We start from the raw sequence: 20,690 nt of genomic DNA on the forward strand, positions 1-20,690 counted from the left end.
GCACTTTAAGGCGTGTTTTGGCTCCCAGGGGCACTTTAGGGGGGGCGACTGCCCCCTTTGCCCCCCCCCAGTGCACGCCACTGTTTATAAGATTATGTACAGTACGTTCTCTCTGTAAAATACAATCTATTCATTGTAACAAACTGTAGATGCTTGCTATGCACCATAAACATCCTGTAAGAGATTCTGTTAATAAAAAACAAATCTTACGTCAGGGAAACAGGCGTCGGGAGCGGCCTCGGTCCCGCTCTGCTTCAGGTAGTCGGCCCAGTCGAAGTCCTGGCCCTCGTATCCCGGCGGCTTCTCCAGGCTCACGCCGTTCTTCAGGCACCACTGGACGGGCAGGATGCCAGCAGAGTTGGCGTGACACACGACCGACCGCGGCTTAGCGTCAACAGAGAGGTCGTCCAACGTGACCTGGAAGTAGACGTCGCTGTAGACCTGAGGAGGGGAAAAGACAGCAGAGCGTTTCACACCAACCTCCAATAAAATTCCTTCTTTTCTTTTTTTTTTATAATTAAAAAGGCATCTGCTCGAGCTGAGAAGCTACAAAAGTAAAGATGCAGTGCAGATGCATCATGGGAGATGTAGTACCTAGACTTTTAAACTTTATACAAAGTGAGAATATCTCACAACGTAAGTCACATCACAAAGAAATCACTGTAAATCCTTTTATTATATTAATTAATAAACATAATAATCTAAAAAGATAACAATTACACAGCCATTTTATACTCAAAACTAATTTAAAACTCAGAAGTCTTAAATATGAATGAATTAAAACTTGTGTAGCCTATATACATTTAAAAAAAATCTAAACATGAGGACATATTTCAACTTTACACCTTAAAGATATGTAAAAAAAAATAAAATAAAAAAAATAAAACAAAACAAAACAAAACAAAACAAACTATACCTATTTAGTAAGAACTGTTCAAATGTCACTTAATAAATCCCCAACTATTTGAGTTTTACTATGTATTCAAATAACAGCTATTGCTTATGGCAAAGTCTACTTGTTATCATAAACATTTTTTATCATTCCAGTAGTACATATACAAGTCTATTTATTATAAATACAGCAAAACAATAGTAGATTTATTAATCAATAGATGACTGCTCAATCGTAACTGATAAGATAAGATAAAGCTTTATTGATCCCACACTGGGGACATGTAGGCTATTTATTACTGTATCGGAGGAAAGGAGGTAGAAAAAGAGCAGTATAAAACAGAAAAAATATAAAATAGAAGGTTTGCTTTACTAAAGTACTTGTATTTACAAATATATTTGCATAACAGTTTAAAAAAAAGCCAAAGTGAAGCTGCAGAAAGAGCCCGAGGAGCGAGGCCTCTGCTTCTGTCTCTGCTGCAGCATTAACGGAGGCAGCTGAGGAATGCTGGAGGGAGGAGTCGCCTGGGAAGTCGTTCCTCCGCCAAGAAGATTAGTTTTTTTTTTACCCGTGTTTGCTTGTTTGTTTGTTTGTTTTTGAGCAGGATTAAGCAGAAATAAAACAAAAACAAACTTAGGGTGTGGGCCAGAGGAGAAGTCAGTAGATTTCAATGCGAGTCTGATTGTGTTTTGTTTATATTTCCTGCCTTATCATCCACCCTGGGAGGAGGAATGTGTTCGGTACTCATCCGATTTGCCTTTCTGGTTTTAGATATTGTCTTTTGTGTGTGTGTGTGTGTGTGTGTGTGTGTGTGTGTGTGTGTGTGTGTGTGTGTGTGTGTCAGTGTGTGTGTGTGTGTGTGTGTGTCACTGGCCGACTCACCTTGGTGACAGAAACGGGGCAGATCTGGAGCTGCTCCCATGGAGAAACCATCTCCAGCTTCATCCCCATCGTGAAGGAGTGCTTGGGCAGGTCGACGTGGTCCTGACACAGTAATGTCACAACTTTTATTTTTTTATTTTTTCAGATGACAAATGAGCTTGAACCACTTGTGATTTAAAAAAAAAGAAAAAAAAGAAAAACACACTCACACACATTCACATGCAACACACAATGTAGGTCACGCATTACCCTGCTGCTGCTGGGTGGGCAAAGTAATGAATGAAGCGCTCACTCAGGCCACATTTAATGTTAATATTTGCTTTTTTTTAATAGATGCATTGTTAATCCATGTGTCTGATACTGATAATGATCCGTGTGGTTACTTTACTCACTTTTCCTCATTCTTCTATTCATTTTAAACCAACTGGAAACATAAACACGACACTTCCTGTATGTTATTGTTACAGGAAAGGCCTCCAGTCCCAGACAGTGAGTGTTCAAGATTTTCTTTCTTTTAGTATTAAGGTCATAATTCCTGGTTAAGATGGTTTTATTTTGTTTGAAAAAAAAAAGAAAAACGTCTTTTCTTGTGGTAGGAGCAAGTTTTATCGTTTGTTTTTGTTCTTTTGAGGCTTTTTCTTCCAACACGTTACTCATTCATCTCTGTTGCACAAGCTTGTGCACAGCTCAAAGTTCACGAGTGTTTGCTTTAACGCAGCACGTCTCCCTGCTGCAAACACATCAAGACTGAGAACATGTGACTGTTTTCATCTTGAACTCCCACAGGCCTGATACCACTAATGTGAAATTAGCATGTTTTACGACTAAAAGATCTTCTTCTTATGTAATTTAAATCGATGTCATTTTAATTTATATACATATCTTTGTTTTATGAGTCTGTACTCTCCATTTACTTTGAAGTTTCCATATAAGATGTAATAATAATAAAGTTTTATATCATGAAATACGACATACAATCCTGGTTTAAGCTTCTCATAATGAATTAATGTGACAAAATGATGTACTTTGGTTCAAATGGAGCAGTGATTTCAGTTCAACAGGGCGTTTTCCGTCCGCAGCTACAGTATTTCAGTGAAACCTCTAATTACAGGCGTAAAATGAAGCCTCCTCGCTGTTTATTATCATCCACTTTTCACATCGTAAATCGACCACAGACAACAGAGGTAACAGTGGTCACAACAGGTCTTCTCACCCACACACGCTCCTGCTGCAGGCTGGCTGGCTGTGTACCAACAACAACATCACACACTTAACACAAAACGTGTGAACCATCGCTCACCTTGAAAACCTCGAGCGGCAGCGGACTCTTCTGTCCGTCGAGCCGAGCGTCCTCCAGCGCCTGCTGCCACACGGGGGCGCTCTGCAGAGACCGCAGCTCTGAGGGTCGAAGACACGAGAGGAGTTAGTTATGTTAATTCGTTAACTCTGAAACTGAACTTACAACGAAGGAAACTCTTATTTAGTTCCTTTAGATTTGCATTCCAGTTCTTTTAAATGTTAGAAAACATGTTTTGCATATTGATTTATTGTTTTAAAGAAAAACTCCAGATGCCACGTTGTTAATGGTTGCACCTTAAGATGCTCTACTTCCTGTTTCGTGCAACTTTTCTGAGTGAATTTCTCCAAAATTCACACATCAATAAAACTCTGTAAAGCACAAATATTGTTGAATGCTGGAATTAACAGCTGGTTTTATCAGTTGGCTCAGATTCTGCAAATTAATTCATCATTTAAGTTAATTAATTAAGCAAAAATACACAGTTTTCAATTTCTCAAATGTAAATATATGGTCATTTTTTTCATCTATAGTACTGTAGAAGTTCAAAATTTTTGATAGTCAGAAGTGAGGACGCCATGTTCAGGCCTTGGAAATGTAGGTTTTCCCAATTTTCTGACTTTTTACAGAGTAAATTTAAGATTAATCAATCATATTTATTATTCTAATATCATTTATTGGTTTATTGCAAATATATTAGCATCATATCAGTTGGATTTGACTCCTAATACTGTGTAATGATGAAAGTCCTGGTCAATAGATATAAAAAATAAATAATAGACTTTTTCAGTTGCCCTCTAATCAACTTTTAGGAAAATCGCCAGATCGGTTTGAGGCGGATCACATGATGGATCACCTGTGGGCGGCTCCAAGGCGAGGCGGTTCTCCAGGGCCCAGCCGAGGGGGCGGAGCCTGACGTCCAGGTAGAACAGCCAGGTGTCGTGGGCCTGGTGCTCGTCGGAGAGGCCGGCGTAGCGCAGACGGAGCCTCCCACCCACGTTCTGCACGACTCTGACGGGCCAGTAGAGGAACGGGTCGGCGACGTCCCGGAGCTCCAGGACCGAGCCCTCGACGACCAGGTCCACTGTGTTTTTACCTCGCAGAGGCTGAAGGAGAGAAAGAGAAAGAGAGAGGTTAGATCTGCCCTACGAAGGCAAAGTGCAGTTTTTTTTTGACCAATCAACAGTGTGGCATATTCTCTTCAATCTGGTAGAATTTGATATTGGTACTGCTAACATTTCCAGAGTTATTGGGCTTTTTATTTAGCTGTCCATCCAAAAAAGCACAGTGAAACCAAGTACTGTACTCACTATAGTCTATAACAGTGTTTTTCAACCTTGGGGTCGGGACCCCATATGGGGTTGCCTGGAATTCAAATGGGGTCGCCTGAAATGTCCAGTAATTGATAAAAAAAAATGACTGATAAATCATTTTTTAACTAATTATTATTCTTTTTAAAATTATGTTTTTAAAAACACCACAGACAATGTTAAACAATTGTATTCTATACTTTCACTTTCTTGAATATAAATCATGTTCAAATAAAATGCAGCATATAAAATCTGAGCTGTGCATCTTGATTGACCGGGGTCGTCAGAAATTTGTGATGTCAAAATGGGGTCACGAGCCAAAAAAGGTTGGGAATTAACTATTATCTATAATTTACTCTATGATTCCATTGGAGTAAAACCAAGGCAAAGTGCCGTATCTGTAGCTAACACCAAGCCAAAGTGCAGTATCTGCACCAAAACCAAGGCAAAAGTGCAGTATCTGCCATAAAACGGTCAAAATTGGTCAGAAAGACAAACTGCAAAATACTTTTTAATTCAGTCCACCTTTATCCAATCAATTATAGACTTGGTAGTTATTCATAATTTGACCTGACAATGAAAAACACAAAAAGCTGTTTTTATCAGTTTGGCATTTTTACAGATACTGCACTTTGCCTTTGTAGAGCAGAGATCATCTCATGGTTTATTACCACGAGTTAAAAATCTGATATATCTTCATATATCTAATGGTCTCGGTATGTGGACACACACACACTCACCCCCTCCAGCAGGTTGGCCGGCGCCGTCCTCGAGCCGGTCAGGTCCTGGACGAGGAACTCTGTCCAGTCGCTGTATTTCTCCTTGATGGCTGCAAAGAGACAAAACACACACAATACACACACAGACACACACACACACAGACACACACACACACACAGAGCAGAGAGAGAAACTGAGAAACAGGCAGACAAATCACAGCGTGAACACGTCTTTGTGTCACGGTAAATTATTAAATGTAGAAATCACCACCACAGAGCCGTGTTAAGTGTGGTCACCAGAGAACAGCAGGCGTGAGCTCAGTGCATGCATGTAACTCGAAAACACAAACACACACACAGAGCGTTTCGACTAATGCATTTTTAAATTATAATGGGAAGAATTTGTGCAACAAAGTTTCTTTGCTCAATCATACTGTATCTTATGCAAATGTGAAACAGAATTAGCATCTGAAGCATCAAATGGATTCATTCACACTGCAAACATTAAAGCTCCATACAGTATAAAGGTAGATGTTTGTATTAAAGCTCCTTCAAAATAAAGGTAGATGTTTGCATTAAAGCTCATTCAAAATAAATGTAGATGTTTCTATTACAACTTCTTCAAAATAAAGGTAGATATTTCTATTGAAGCTCCATACAGTATAAAGGTAGATGTTTCTGTTAAAGCTCCTCCAAAATAAAGGTAGATGTTTCTATTAAAGCTCAATACAATATAAAGGTAGATGTTTGGATTAAAGCTCCTTCAAAATAAAGGTAGATGTTTCTGTTAAAGCTCCTACAAAATAAAGGTAGATGTTTGTATAAAAGCTCCTTCAAAATAAAGGTAGACATTTCTGTTAAACTTCAAAATAAAGGTTGGCTGACGGTGACCTGTTATTTCTAGAGCTCCAGAGAGGAGATGGAAACTACACAGATTTTTGGCTCTTTAAAAAACAAAAAATATATCTCAGGCTACTGATTCAGTCTTTGACTCATGTCGTCTTATTTTCTGTTTCAGAATATCATTTTATTTCTCTGTAATTCACAGTTAACAAGGTGTGATGAGGGGGGAAAACTGCCAGTATTTTAATGTGTTGAAAACAATGTGAAGGTTTAATATTCAAAAAAAGAAAAAAAGATTTCATTTTGACACATGAAAACCAAAACTGATGAGCCCCATTAATAAAGCATTAAGGGTTTTTTTGGGGGGAAACCCTCAGGATGAACTAATGTTGAGTTCAGCTGATGATGCTTTTGTATCTTAGTCATCGATTTTTAGTTCAGTATTTGTCAAGACTGCTGCCTCCCCCCACCTTCATGCAAATGTCATATCTGTGGAAATATTCAATATCATACATGAAATACTTGTATATTTGCATATAATAGAAACATGTAAAAATGATATATAAAATTCATCAAGTTGAGTTAAGTCAAGTTGACGCTTGTTAGATTTTTTAATGTGAGTTTTTATGTTGGTGTTTGTATGTCTGACTGTTTTGGAGCCCAAACTAATGACAATTTTCTGTCCTTGCGATAGACAATAAAGTTTTTTGAATTGAATTGAAATTAATTGAAAAAATAAGTAAAAGTTATTTTAAAATGTATTGTCAATGTAACAGGGTTACAAGAGTTATCTGTTCTGATCTCTTCTTGGTTTTGTCAAAGACTCTTTGTGCTGAATTTTGAACAATTTGCAGCCGAATTAAAGGGATAGTTCACCCAAAATTCAAATTTAACTCATTATCTACTCACCCTCATGTCGACTAATAGGAGAAGTTTCAGAGTCCTCCGTACCTTTTTGGAGTTACAGCTGGGCTCCGTGCAGCACTGCATGTCCATGACGGTCGCTAACGGGGCTCACTTTTCTTCGTCCAAAAAGACACACCAAAAAACATCCAAATACCACCATGGTGCTCGTCTGTAATATCCCTCTTGTATTGACGGAAGCTCCCAGCACTGCTCTTGGTGGTCATTGCAAATCACGCGAGATTTGGACGGACCAGGAAGAGCAACACTGGGAGCTTCTGCTACAAACAAGCTTGAAACATAGACTTATTTAATATTTTTCGGAACAATTTCTCATGTCGGGGCTTCAATACAAGAGGGACATTACAGACGAGCAGTATGGAGGTATTTGGATGTTTTTTGGTGTGTCTTTTTGGACGAAGAAAAGTGAGCACCATTCACAACCATTATATGGACAAATACTGCTGCGCGGACCCCCGCTGTAACTCAGAGAAGCCACGGAGGACTCTGAAACTTCTCCCAGCCCTTAGTCGACATGAGGGTGAGTTTGAATTTTGGGTGAACTATCCCTTTAAAAAACAAGTAAAAGTTATTTTAAAATCTATTGTCAATGTAACAGGGTTACAAGAGTTATCTGTTCTGATCTCTTCTTGGTTTTGTCAAAGACTCTTTTTGCTGAATTTTGACAATTTGCGGCCAATTTAATGTTGTTGTTTTGGTAAAACAGAATAAAGTGCGTTAAAATCATTGATAGATTTTTTTCAGTGTTTCTGTTCTGTTAAATAATAAAAGGCCATAATTATGTTATAGTTGTGTTGCTTTTTTGACAACCAGGTTTTTGAAGAGGTTTTACACCAGTGGTTCATGTGAAACCACACACACACACACACACACACACACACCGCTGCGTCCCCCTAAATGTGACTAATAACACTGCACACACTGACTTACACATGCTATACATGCCAGGTGGACCAGTGCCAGCCTCTGAAGACCAGTGCCAGCAACATTTGCATGTGGGACACGTGGGTTTCTTTTTCTTCTTTTTTTTCCGCTTCCTGTTTCCCATGGTGCAGCATAAGAGTTATTATATAATTCCTGCTTTGCTTTTCATTTGACATTTCTCCCTCTCGCCTCCTTTCAAAGAAATACCAGGAAGAAGATGCTGATGCTATAACCTTCAGCGTCCTGCATGTTTCATTATGTTTTTTTCTTGCTGTTGAGTTTTAATATATCTAAAGTAATAAAAAAAAACACACATCCAGGAGCCGAGATACTTGCAGGGGCCACTGAAACGCTGCCAAATGAGTCAGAGTAACTGAATGACTCCAACACGCTGTGAGAACCGGCGTTCCCTGCAGCATTGATTAGCATCAAGCTGAAGTGAAAGTGAAAAATGTGTGTGTGTGTGTGTGTGTGTGTGTGTGTGTAGCTCTGAAAAAACACGACTGAAAAGAAGTTTGTGGATCGACTCGAGTGCCGTTGGAGCCGTGAAGTTATTTTGTTGCAACATTTTTGTTTAGTTTAGTTTAGTTTTGCTCAGTTTGGTGCCGGTGATGAGGATGAGGATGAGTGGGTGTGTTTCCATGGTGAAGACAAGTTTTAAGTGTTTAAGTTTACTGCGTTTATGAGACTCTTGATTCTGTTTTTTTTTACTTCTTACTTTTTTACTTACTTCTAAATCTCCTAAATGTTTAGAAAAAAAACCCCAAAACAACCTAATCACAGTTTTTTCTTTCTTTCTACCTATTGATCAATATCTTTCTTTCATTCCTTCCTTCTTTCTTTCTTTCTTTCTTGTATCAATAGCTATCCTTCTTTATCTATGTCTATATTTATCAGTATCTACGAACGTCTATCCATCTTTGCATATCTAACTTTGCATCTATCTATCTATCTATCTATCTATCTATCTATCTATCTATCTATCTATCTATCTATCTATCTATCTATCTATCTATCTATCTATCTATCTATCTATCTATCTATCTCTTACCTATCCATCAGTATCTTTTCTTTCTTTCTTTCTTTCTTTCTTTCTTTCTTTCTTTCTTTCTTTCTTTCTCTCTCAATATCTACCAATCCATATGCATTTTTTTTTACATTCAACAGCTTATTAAAAATCCTTGACGGGCCACTGGGCATGAAGGGGTTAATAAGATCTACAGTTGACTTAAGTGTTGTTCTTTTGCTCCTCTTCTACTTATATTATATTTTTTTCTATAACTATCTTTTATAAAACATGCTTTTGATTTACTGTAGAGGCCACTTCAGCCGGTTACAGTTACGTACAGATTTCCAGACTTTTATTTTGGCGGGGCCGACTGAGAGATGACAAGTCTCTCTAGGGAACGAACGCCTCAGGATTCCCCTCAGGATGAGTCACAGGTTGTTCACAGGGAAGAGGAGGAGGTGTGTATATGTGTGTGTGTGTGTGTGTGTGTGTGTGTGTGTGTGTGTGTGTGTGTGTGTGTGTGTGTGTGTGTGTGTGTGATAAGATAAGCTGTGCAGAACGACTGGACGCTGATGGACTTTCACTTTAACGACTCTTCTATCAGCATCTGAACCGAGTGACGACGGGAAAACGACGATTATGGACGTTGAAATGAAACTCATCGTCTCTCACTACAAAGTACAAACATTTATAACAACCATAAAACACAAAAGAAAAAGAAACTGAACTAAACAAGGTGATGAAAACGTGAATGATTTAGTTTACTGCTTTTTATTACTCTAAATCTATCTATCTATCTATCTATCTATCTATCTATCTATCTATCTATCTATCTATCTATCTATCTATCTATCTATCTATCTATCTATCTATCTATCTATCTATCTATCTATCCATCCATCCATCCATCCATCCATCCATCCATCCATCCATCCATCCATCCATCCATCCATCCATCCATCTATCCATCAGTATTTCTTTCTTTCTTTCTTTCTTTCTTTCTTAATATTTACCTATTGATCAATATCTTTCTTTCATTCCTTCTTTCTTTCTTTCTTTCTTTCTTTCTTTCTTTCTTTCTTTCTTTCTTTCTTTCATTCCTTCTTTCTTTCTTTCTTTCTTTCTTTCTTTCTTTCTTTCTTAATATTTACCTATTGATCAATATCTTTCTTTCATTCCTTCTTTCCTTCTTTCCTTCTTTCTTTCTTTCTTTCTACCTATTGATCAATATCTTTCTTTCATTCCTTCCTTCTTTCTTTCTTGTATCAATAGCTATCCTTCTTTATCTGTCTAATTTATCAGTATCTACGTACAGTATCTAGTATCCATCTTTGCATATCTCTAACTATGCATCTATCTATCTATCTATCTATCTATCTATCTATCTATCTATCTATCTATCTATCTATCTATCTATCTATCTATCTATCTATCTATCTATCTATCTATCTATCTATCTATCTATCTATCTATCTATCTATCTATCTATCTATCTATATCAATATCGTACCTACCCATCAGTATCTTTTCTTTCTTTCTTTCTTTCTTTCTTTCTTTCTTTCTTTCTTTCTTTCTTTCTTTCTTTCTTTCTTTCTTTCTTTCTTTCTTTCTCAATATCTACCAATCCATATGCATCTCTATCTTTGCATATCACAATAAATATGTATTTATATTTGACCTATCCATATCTATTGATCAATATCTTTCTTTCATCCCTTCTTTCTTTCTGTCTTGCTTTCTCAATAGCTATGTATCTTTATCTATGTCCAATATCTCTAACTTTGCTTTCTTATCTATCTATCTATCTATCTATCTATCTATCTATCTATCTATCTATCTATCTATCTATCTATCTATCTATCTATCTATCTATCTATATCAACATGTATTATCTTACCTATCCATCAGTATCTTTTCTTTCTTTCTTTCTTTCTTTCTTTCTTTCTTTCTTTCTTTCTTTCTTTCTTTCTTTCTTTCTTTCTTTCTTTCTTTCTCAATATCTAATATGTTTCAATATCTTGCCTATCAATATCTTTTCTTTCTTTCTTTCTTTCTTTCTTTCTTTCTTTCTTTCTTTCTTTCTTTCTTTCTTTCTTTCTTTCTTTCTTTCCTTATCTATAGCTATCTATCTTTACTGTATGTGCAATATCTACGAACTATCTATTCATCTTTGCATATCTCTAACTTTGCTTTCTAATCTATCTATCTATCTATCTATCTATCTATCTATCTATCTATCTATCTATCTATCTATCTATCTATCTATCTATCTATCTATCTATCTATAACTATTATAAGCGGTTCTTTCATAGAAACTCCTCCTCTCACGCTGTCATTCTGTACTAACCATGTTATTATAACAATTATCATCACAGTTATATGACTTATATGACTATTTGACTGACACTCAGCTCCTCTGAGGAGGTTAAACATATAATTGACTCATGAGACCCGATCAATAACATTTCTCTCGTCTCCGTCCTGAACGATTCAAACTCAAACACAACACTTGTGTTGAACAAACTGGCATCGATGCAGGAGAAGCCGTTTTTCCTGACGCTCTAACGTGAGCAGCAAACGCCTCACTGTAGCCTCACTGTATGCCTGTTTAATAATAGTGTTTTTTCCTGTGAGACTATTTTCTTTCCTCGCTGCTACTGCCACACAAACACACACAAACACAAACTGCACACACACACACACACACTCCTGTGTTGATCTTGCGTGTGCAGAAATAGATAAACTATTTTTACAGATCCTGCTCAGATTAGTCATGAAGCCAGTTCGAGCTCCGACCGACGGCTACAGCAGCAGCAGCAGCAGCAGCAGCAGAAGCTAAAACATGCAAACTTCAACAACCTCCCTTCACCCTCTCCCCCCGTCCCTCCCTCCCTCCCCCCTTCCCTCCCCGGCTCGCGGCTTCATTATGCCGTAGTTGCTGCGTATATAAATAATTATCTATTATTCTTCATTTCCATCCCGAAGGCGGCAGACACACAGAGGTGAAAGCCTGACTTTCACATAACAATAAGTGCATAATTAACCTTGAGGGAGGAGAGATCTTTAATGCCCCCTCCCTCCCCCTCCCTCTCCACCCTCCTCCCTCCCTCACCCGTTCTCCTACTCTGTCCCGATGCCAACCTCACCCCCCCTCCTCCTCCTTCTCCTCCTCTCTTTCCCATGCTGCTGCACCAAAGCTGGCTCAAGTCTCCGTGCAAAAATATGTAGCATTAAAAAACAAACAAATCAGAAATATACGAAAGTTGAATATCCCCCTCCTCCTCCTCCTCCTTTTCCTCTCCTTCTTTTCTCTCTCTCTCTCTCGGCTCATTTAAAATCTTTACTTTAGACAATCAATGTTATAATTAAAAGGAGAAGGAATCATCTCGCAGCCGTGCAACAGAGTCCAATCAGAGTTAATGGGAGTAAATTGCGCCTGATTCCCGCTCCGGCGTGGAGAGATCATGAGCTGGAAAAGCTCGCTGTAATTCAACTCTGGCAGCTTTTTACAAAAAGACCAAGAAGACCACGTGTTTGTGTTTATATGTGTGTGTGTAAATGTGTGCGTTTACAGAGAGATGTCCGCATTGGTTTCATGTGCAATATTGTTAATGTTTTTTTGAACCCGTGTTCACAACAGTGCAGTGAATTAGAGTGTAAATATGAATTACTGTAGCAACGTGTTAGCGCTGAGTGCTAAAGAGCCCCACGGTGCTGCTGCTGCTGCTGTCATTAACTTTGATTCTTTTCTCCATTCATGAGAAAAAAGCTTCTTTTAAAAAAGGCAAACACACACACAAACACACACAGACACACACACTCTCTCGTGTGTAGTCTATATAAGACAAACACACAGCCATAGTGAGGTTATATGCAAATCTGGAGGTTACAGCAGGAAAGAACTGGAGCTGAGTGTTGTGTTACCGAACCAGACTGTGGTGCTTTCAGAATAAAGTTAAAACAGATGTAGAAATAATAATAATAATACTAATATAAATGTAGAATATATGTGCAAGTTAACATATATTACGTGGAAAAGCTCATATCAGATAATAAAACTGTCATGGCAACAACTTTACCACTGAAAAACACCAGAATTAAACAAAAAAAAAACCACATTAAGAACCAATAATAACAAAATAATAAATAAATAACATTATAAAAATATAAAAAATGTGCATGAATCATAATGTGTATTTTACTGCAGCCTCCTCACAAAACAACCTAAGTGTTTCCAGGGGACACACAAAAATGTACACATTACACATTCATTTTATTTTAATAAAAGTTACAAGTAAGTAGTAGTAGTAAGTAGTTTTCTTTTGTTGTAGCTCTTTACCTTTTTCTTTCTCTTTTCTATTTTGTATGTATTTAATATGGACCTATACGAGTCTGAAATAAAGAAGGATATAATAAATACACATCTTATGTTGTATAAAATGTTCATGTGTGAACCTGTTGTTTTAATGATTTTAACCTTTAAAAAGTGACAAAACAAGTGCTTCCCAGTCGGGCTCATCACTGAAAACATTTATCCTGTTGTTGTCCGTCTAGTTTTAGTTTCCTCCTGAAGTGAAGTTTTATTTCTCTCTAAGTATTTTTTTTAATCTGTTGCTTTCACTGTTTCTATGTTATTTTCTTAACTATAGACTTTTGTCAAGATTTTTTATTAGCATAATGTCTCACATTGTGTTTGTTGTGTATCTGAGTACATTTTTGTGTTTTGTTTATTTGCATGTGTTTTTTTCTCTCCATCATCTGCAGTGTTTTGAGCCCTCTGGGCCACCGTACCTCCAGTCCTTCTCCAGGCTGTTAAAAAAAACTCTGCCCACTCATTCATTACGAGAGCAGTGTGTGTGTGTGTGTGTGTCTGTAAGGTAGTTGCAGAAGAAGAAGAAGCTTCCACAGAAACCAGATTCTGGCTCAACACATGCTGCAACATCATGAGGCAAGAAACGACTGTGTGTAAGAAAACACTCGAATAATGACTCACATTATGTGGAATATTAAGAGGTTTGATGTCTCGAAATATAAATAATTATTAGTGTTTTTTATGTATTGGTGTATTTTCACCACTTACTCACTGTTACTGTTGTTTTTGGGACTAGTTCTTTTTTTTTATTCATTTTTTTAACGTTTTTACTTCAAAAAGGGTTAAAATTTCAATGCAAAGTCATCAGAATTGAATCTAATCAACACCAGGCCAGGGCAGACCTGCAGGTTTGCAACATCACCAAAGATCTGAGGAGCCGCGTTTAAGTCTAAATGCCAGCAGCGACTGGATCAAAAACAATCAAATCAAACCTGTTTGTCAACTCTCAGTATCAAAAAGGTGAATCAAAGAATGTAAACGACTGAGAACTGACACCGATCGTTCTTTAATCTTTTGTTCAATCAACTGACAAACTATTCTGATGAGTAGTTAAATGTCATTTCTTTGTTTTTCTCCGACAGAATGCAAAACATGCTGTTGCTACAGCTTGTCATCTGTGAGGATTTACTGCAAGTAAACTGGTTACTTTAAAGGGATAGTTCAACATTTTGGCAAATTGGCCCATTGCCATAATCCCTATAGTCATAGCAGTAGGTTCGTTACCTTTAATTGTCGGTGCAAGCTATTTTTAGAACAGCGGAGCAGAGCCGCGAGCTGCTCAGAGCTACACTATGGAGGCTCATGGGATTTCTTGGTTTCCCTCATCAAACTCATCAAATACACAATCCAACAACTCCAAAATGCTCTGGTGGACAAGTTGTGACCTGCACATTCACCACGCTATGAGATAATAACAGAACGTTACCAGACAGAGTTGTTTTAGAGGGAAATGCAGAGACTGCTTGATGAAAAACTGTCCCTGAAGGCAACGTGCATCAGCGGTTTTGCATGAATTTCCCTCTAAAACAACTCTGTCTGGTAACGTTCTGTTATTATCTCATAGCGTGGTGAATGTGCAGGTCACAACTTGTCCACCAGAGCGTTGTGGAGTTGTTGGATTGTGTATTTGATGAGTTTGATGAGGGGAAACCAAGAAATCCCATGAGCCTCCGTAGCGTAGCTCTGAGCAGCTCGCGGCTCTGCTCCGCCGTTCTAAAAATAGCTTGCACCGACAATTAAAGGTAACGAACCTACTGCTATGACTATAGGGATTATGGCAATGGGCCAATTCGCCAAAATGTTGAACTATCCCTTTAAGGTTATTGACAGTTAGCAGAGCAAAAACTAATATTATGAAGTTCTAGATCAACAACATGATTAATTTGGGCTTGTTATTAAAGGACTATTTTTTTCTGTGGTTTCTTGCTCAAGTGGCAGCAGGGCTACATGTACGTCTTCAGTGACTCGGTATCGGAAAATGCGAACAGCGCTCGGGGCAAACAGGTTATAGACAGTAGCATGCTAACTTCAAAAGAAGAAAAGACTGTGAGAGTGGTGTCGCTCTCAGAGGACTCATACAGTAACATTTCCTATAGGTAAGCCGGGGTCAGAGGTATAAATCCACCTGATAACAGCACAATGTGACAGGATTCAGAGGTCACGAGGAAACTAAAACACACAAACACAAACATGCACACTGAGGAATAGAAAAAGAAGAAAAAAGAAGATGGTCTATCTCAGTGCGGTGAATTCATTATGCAAATTAAATGTGTTCTGTTCTGTGAGCAGCTCCCTTACCCACATGACTGAACTTGTGCTGTAGCCTCAAAAAAAAGAAGAAGACGAGGAAAAAAAAAAGCTCTTTACATGAACGTTTGAATGTACTCTATCACACACACACACAAACACATATACACACACACTAGAGACTGAGGGAGTTCGCAGCAGCTTTGACTCCTCGCTGCACCGAACCAGCTGCTGCTTCATACTCACAAAAAAAAAACACCATAAATATGTAAAGCAGTTTGAATTACACGTCACTGTCTGGTTAATTTAACTTTTTGACTTTTACCTGCCAGAGGATTAGAGAGAGAGAGAGATAGAGACAGAGAGAGAAGAAAAGAAAAAAAAAGATTTGCTTTTGCAGTTCGTTCGCTCGTCAAAACTTAATTTACATTCCTCGTGCGACTTCCTGCTTAAAATCTTTGTAATAAAGACACAAAAAGACCAGTTACCTCATTTAAATTACGAGTTATTTCCAGCTAATAATCCGAGTACAGGAGGGAGGATGGAGGGAGGAAGAGGAGGAGAAGGAGGGAGGTGGTGGTTATGAATTCATTAGAGCTGAGGTGGAAAAATCAACACTTCAACAGCCTGTAAAAACCTCTTTTCCTTCAGATCAACTTTTAAACGTCTGAAGAAAAAAGCGACTTACCCAACAGAAGAGCTCGCAGCTCAGAGACACTGATTAATTTGGGCTGATTTGATGAGCACAAAAGCTTTTCGCTGAACGCATCACTTAGCAGGGGAGCATCTGAAGTGCAGGGTGTGTGTATGTGTGTGTGTGTTTGTGTTTTGTGTGTGTGTGCATGTTTCACAAGTGAGTAAGCAAAGTTAGGGAAGAGATTTGTGTTTATGTGTGTTTGTTATATCTGGTTCATCCCATTCAAAACACTTTAAAATCAGAGCGTGTTCTAGTTTTGTGCTGCGTTCAGGGTCGTCGGGAAAATCTTAGACCTCAGACTGAGCTTTTTATTATTTCTTTTTCTTTTTTTGTTTTATTCTTTTTTTGTTTTCAATTTTTTTTTAACGCGCAACATAAACATATTTTTTCTTCTGTTTCACATCCTGTCACAGTGACATAACTTTATATTATGTAGAAACAAGGTGAGTAAGTTGAATGTGCTGATGATACATGACCATACAATAGTCTGAATTCTTAATATTTTCCATGATTTACATAATTTATTAGATTATTTAGTGAAAAATGTCAACAGGTTGCATTATAGTTAATATTTTTTTTTTTTTTTACATATTTCTGTCGTTTTACACAAATATCACATACACAAAGACAGCAGTTTCTTTCCTTCTTTGACCATCTCAATAGTATATTATGAGTGATTATGACTCAAGATAATGAATATTTTCACATGTGTTTGTGTTTTATTTAATCTATTTTGGGTTCCTAGCGGTATTACAGAATGAAAACAAAAAGGACAAGGGAGGGAGGTACAGTTTATAATATGCTATATATCATATACTGTATTTGTTCCTGTATTCAATATGGCGGCGTTCACGGCCGTAAACAAGTCACATCGTGAACATGGCCGACACAGACCTGACTCGTTGTTGCTCTCCTCCATGTTTGTTTGTTTTTACGAGGCCGTGAGGGGTTTAGGCTCCGACATCTGATACGACTAAAGAAAAAATCTGATTCGGTTCGTTCACATTTCAGTTCAAGGATCAGATGAGATCAAAAGAAAGACATTTGGATTTGGGCCCATTTCAGTGTGTGTTGTGTTGTGACAAGACCTGTGTGTGTGTTCAAGGGATAGTTCAACATTTCGGCAAATTGGCCCATTGCCATAATCCCTATAGTCGTAGCAGTAGGTTCGTTACCTTTAGTTGTCGGTGCAAGCTATTTTTAGAACGGCGGAGCAGAGGTAGAGGTAAATTCATGCAAAACCGCTGATGCACGTTGCCTTCAGGGACAGTTTTTCATCAAGCAGTCTCTGCATTTCCCTCTAAAACAACTCTGTCTGGTAACGTTGTGTTATTATCTCATAGCGTGGTGAATGTGCAGGTCACAACTTGTCCACCAGAGCATTTTGGAGTTGTTGGATTGTGTATTTGATGAGTTTGATGAGGGAAACCAAGAAATCCCATGAGCCTCCGTAGTGTAGCTCTGAGCAGCTCACGGCTCTGCTCTGCCGTTCTAAAAATAGCTTGCACCGACAAATAAAGGTAACGAACCTACTGCTATGACTATAGGGATTATGGCAATGGGCCAATTTGCCAAAATGTTGAACTATCCCTTTAAAGTAAAGTAGGCGAACTATCCCTTTAAGAGAAACACTGAGGCTCTCTACATAACTCTGCTTCTAAATAAGGATGTAAATGTTCACGGCGCCTCTTTAGCTTTACATCTCCACAACTTTAAATATCCTCAAACTGCTGTTGCCAAGGTCACGGATGAACTTTAAATCACCGCTCTACAGTAAGTGGGGAGGGGGGAAATGTGAACATCCATAATTCAGCCTCTGTGTGCAGCAGCAGCAGCAGCAGAAGAGGAGGATTGTGGGTAAAAACGGCTCAGAGCTGCTGCTGCTACTAATGGAGCCTGTTGTGTTTCTACACTGCAAAAACTCAAAATCTTACCAAGAATATTTGTCTTTATTTCTAGTCAAAATGTCATTTCTAGTCAAAACAAATCTCATTATACATATATATTATATAATAAGACTCATCACATTTAAAAGTAGCTTGTTTTTAGACAGTTTTTTTTTTTTTTACTTCTTTCAAGCACATTTTCCACTTGAAATAAGTAGAAAAATCTGATAGTGGAGTGGAGTTTTTCTTTCTTATTACAAGCACAAACAACTTCCTTCACTGGCAGATTTTTCTACTTATTTCAAGTGAAAATTTGTTTGAAACGAATGAAAATTATCTAAAAACAAGTTCATTTTTAGGTGAGGATTCTTTTTTACTTATTTCAAGCATATTTTCACTTGAAATAAGTAGAAAAATCTGATAGTGGAGCAAGTTTTTATTTCTTATTACGAGCATAAAACACTTGCTTTCACTGGCAGATTTTTCTACTTATTTAATTATCTAAAAACAAGTTCATTTTTAGATGATGAATCTTATTTTAAGTGGAAAGAGTTTAGTTTTGACTAGAAATGAGACATTCTGACAAGATATAAGACAAATATTCTTGGAAGGATTTTGAGTTTTTGCAGTGTAAAACAGACCTGAGAAGCCTCTGGTGTCATCTGAGCTCACGTTGGTGTTTTTTTAAGCTTTTAATATGATTTCCAGTCATATGACAAACCCACACACTCAGTCACATCCATACATGAAAGAGGACAAACAGCAACACACAGAGACACACACACAAAAAAAACTCAAGCTACTACGATGCATCTGTTTTTGTTTTTTTGTTTTTTTTAACACAACACAACACAACGTCCTGCAGAAACGACTCGTGACCTTTCTCAGGCAACATACACACACACACAATCGCCCGACTATAAAACAAACACACAGTTTATGACAGTTGAGCCAATAAAGAAGTGATATCACATCAGCAGCAAAGCAACTTCTCACATATTGATCTTATCTGCTCACACGCACACACACACACACGCGCACACACACACACGCACACACACAGACACACACATTTCACACACGACTTGCTCTTAAAACCCTCCAGACCAGTGACCTTCTCCGACACACGCCTTTTGTTTTTATCAAAGCGCCACATTTGTTGTGACCGAGCTGCTGCATTTTTTTTGCGCTGGTTATCACACGAGCACAGCAGGCACAACAGGCAGCAGTGTGTGTGTGTGCATGTGCATGTGTGTGTGCATGTGTGTGCGTACTTGTGTGTTGTGTTATCGCTTTGCTAAGACACTCACTCAGCACTCAGCTAGAGAGAGGAGTCACATGCAAGAAAGATGCAAGCCATGACAACTGAGCCGTGAGGTCACTTCCTGTAGAGAGATGAAAAGAGGAAGAGGAGGAGGAGGAGGAGGAGGAGGAGGAGGAAGAGGAAGAGGAAGAGGAGGAAGCACACTGTACATGCGGCCTAAACGCTGTGTGTGAGTGTGACACAGTGTTGATTCGGTGTTAGCCACTAGAGAGCCGGGCAGGCGTTAGGCGTTAGTCAAGAGGCGCCGGTGAGCGCTGCTGCTTACCTTTTCTTAGGTAAACGTTATCTGAGAAACAAAACACAAAACAAAATGGAAACGAATAAAACAGGTAACTGTAACACAGGTGTGAGAGCACTCAAAAACACACACACATACACACACAGACACACACACACTGATATTCCTGCTGACTGTGAAACACACATGCACAGATAAATGATGCAAAGCCTTGAAATTAGGTTTTTTTATTCATAAACTGACGATACGTTGCAGTTGCAGTTGCAGTTTTGGTTGCATCATTAAACTGGAAGCACTGTCTATTATTATTATTATTAATAAAAAAAGGAAAAAAAGGAAAAGAAGGAGAGGTAGAGGGAGGGGCTTCCTGAGAACAAAGCTGATTTTTCTGCAGGATTTCGTACGATACAACTTTTCTAATCTGATATTATGAAAATCAATACAGTAATAGGAGATTGTAGAATATAAACGTGTTCCCACGATGATGTAATTCCTGTCTAACCTCCAATCTGCCGAGAAAGGCTTCGACTTGTTTTTCACACCTGTAGAATTTCTGAGCGTCATGTGGTCGTCCAGTCGACTCTGTCACTCGCAGGGTGTGAACAGTAGAAGTACAGTAAACGGTCGACTTCCTGCGCCAGAGGCTCAGTGTTAAAAGTTCAAAACTGCTCTGGTGTCTGTCTGAGAAGTTTGTCTTTACAGTTTTTTTGGATGTTTTCAAATTAAAGAGGCAGAGTTGCACCTAAAGGCAACAATTTGATGATTTACTGAGCAAAAACTAAGAGGATGGAGAGATGAAAGAAGTTTTTTTATGTCTTGTGAAGCTTCAAAACTGAACATCTCCAGAAAAATCTAACAAAATGAAAGAAAACTGATCAGAAAAAATGTTTCTAACACAAAAAAGCCTCAAATTTACAGTAACTTTTTAAAATGTGACGTTTTTAATCAAATTTAAATGAAGATTTTCATGGTTTTTGTTCTTTCAATCCGTGAAAATATGATAATTTCTCTTTTTTAAATCATAAACAGACTGATCGATGGTGGAAAAAAAAAAAATCCCTCCTCCCTGCTGTCATGTCCTGCTCGGCGACTTGAATTATTAAAAAATAAAGAAGCTACTTCTCCG

The 20,690-nt window shown here is 38.1% G+C and overlaps 1 protein-coding gene across 3 annotated transcripts in view; it reads right to left on the reverse strand.

The window, feature by feature from the left end:
* The window catches only part of sfmbt2 (Scm like with four mbt domains 2), a 61,374-nt gene that overhangs the window by 19,679 nt on the left and 21,005 nt on the right, over positions 1 to 20,690 (reverse strand). For 2 of the 3 annotated variants that reach the window (XM_083999682.1, XM_083999683.1), the window contains exons 5-10: positions 19,592 to 19,612; positions 5,122 to 5,210; positions 3,928 to 4,177; positions 3,075 to 3,172; positions 1,775 to 1,876; positions 211 to 441 (exon numbers count right to left, since the gene is read on the reverse strand). In XM_083999682.1, the coding sequence (XP_083855808.1) occupies positions 211 to 441; positions 1,775 to 1,876; positions 3,075 to 3,172; positions 3,928 to 4,177; positions 5,122 to 5,210; positions 19,592 to 19,612 (791 nt within the window). The remainder of the gene's footprint in view (positions 1 to 210; positions 442 to 1,774; positions 1,877 to 3,074; positions 3,173 to 3,927; positions 4,178 to 5,121; positions 5,211 to 19,591; positions 19,613 to 20,690) is intronic. The other variant, XM_083999684.1, reaches the window with a different exon arrangement.

Source organism: Trachurus trachurus (assembly GCF_905171665.1).
Source record: "Trachurus trachurus genome assembly, chromosome: 23".
In the NCBI taxonomy this organism is placed as follows: Eukaryota; Metazoa; Chordata; class Actinopteri; order Carangiformes; family Carangidae; genus Trachurus; species Trachurus trachurus.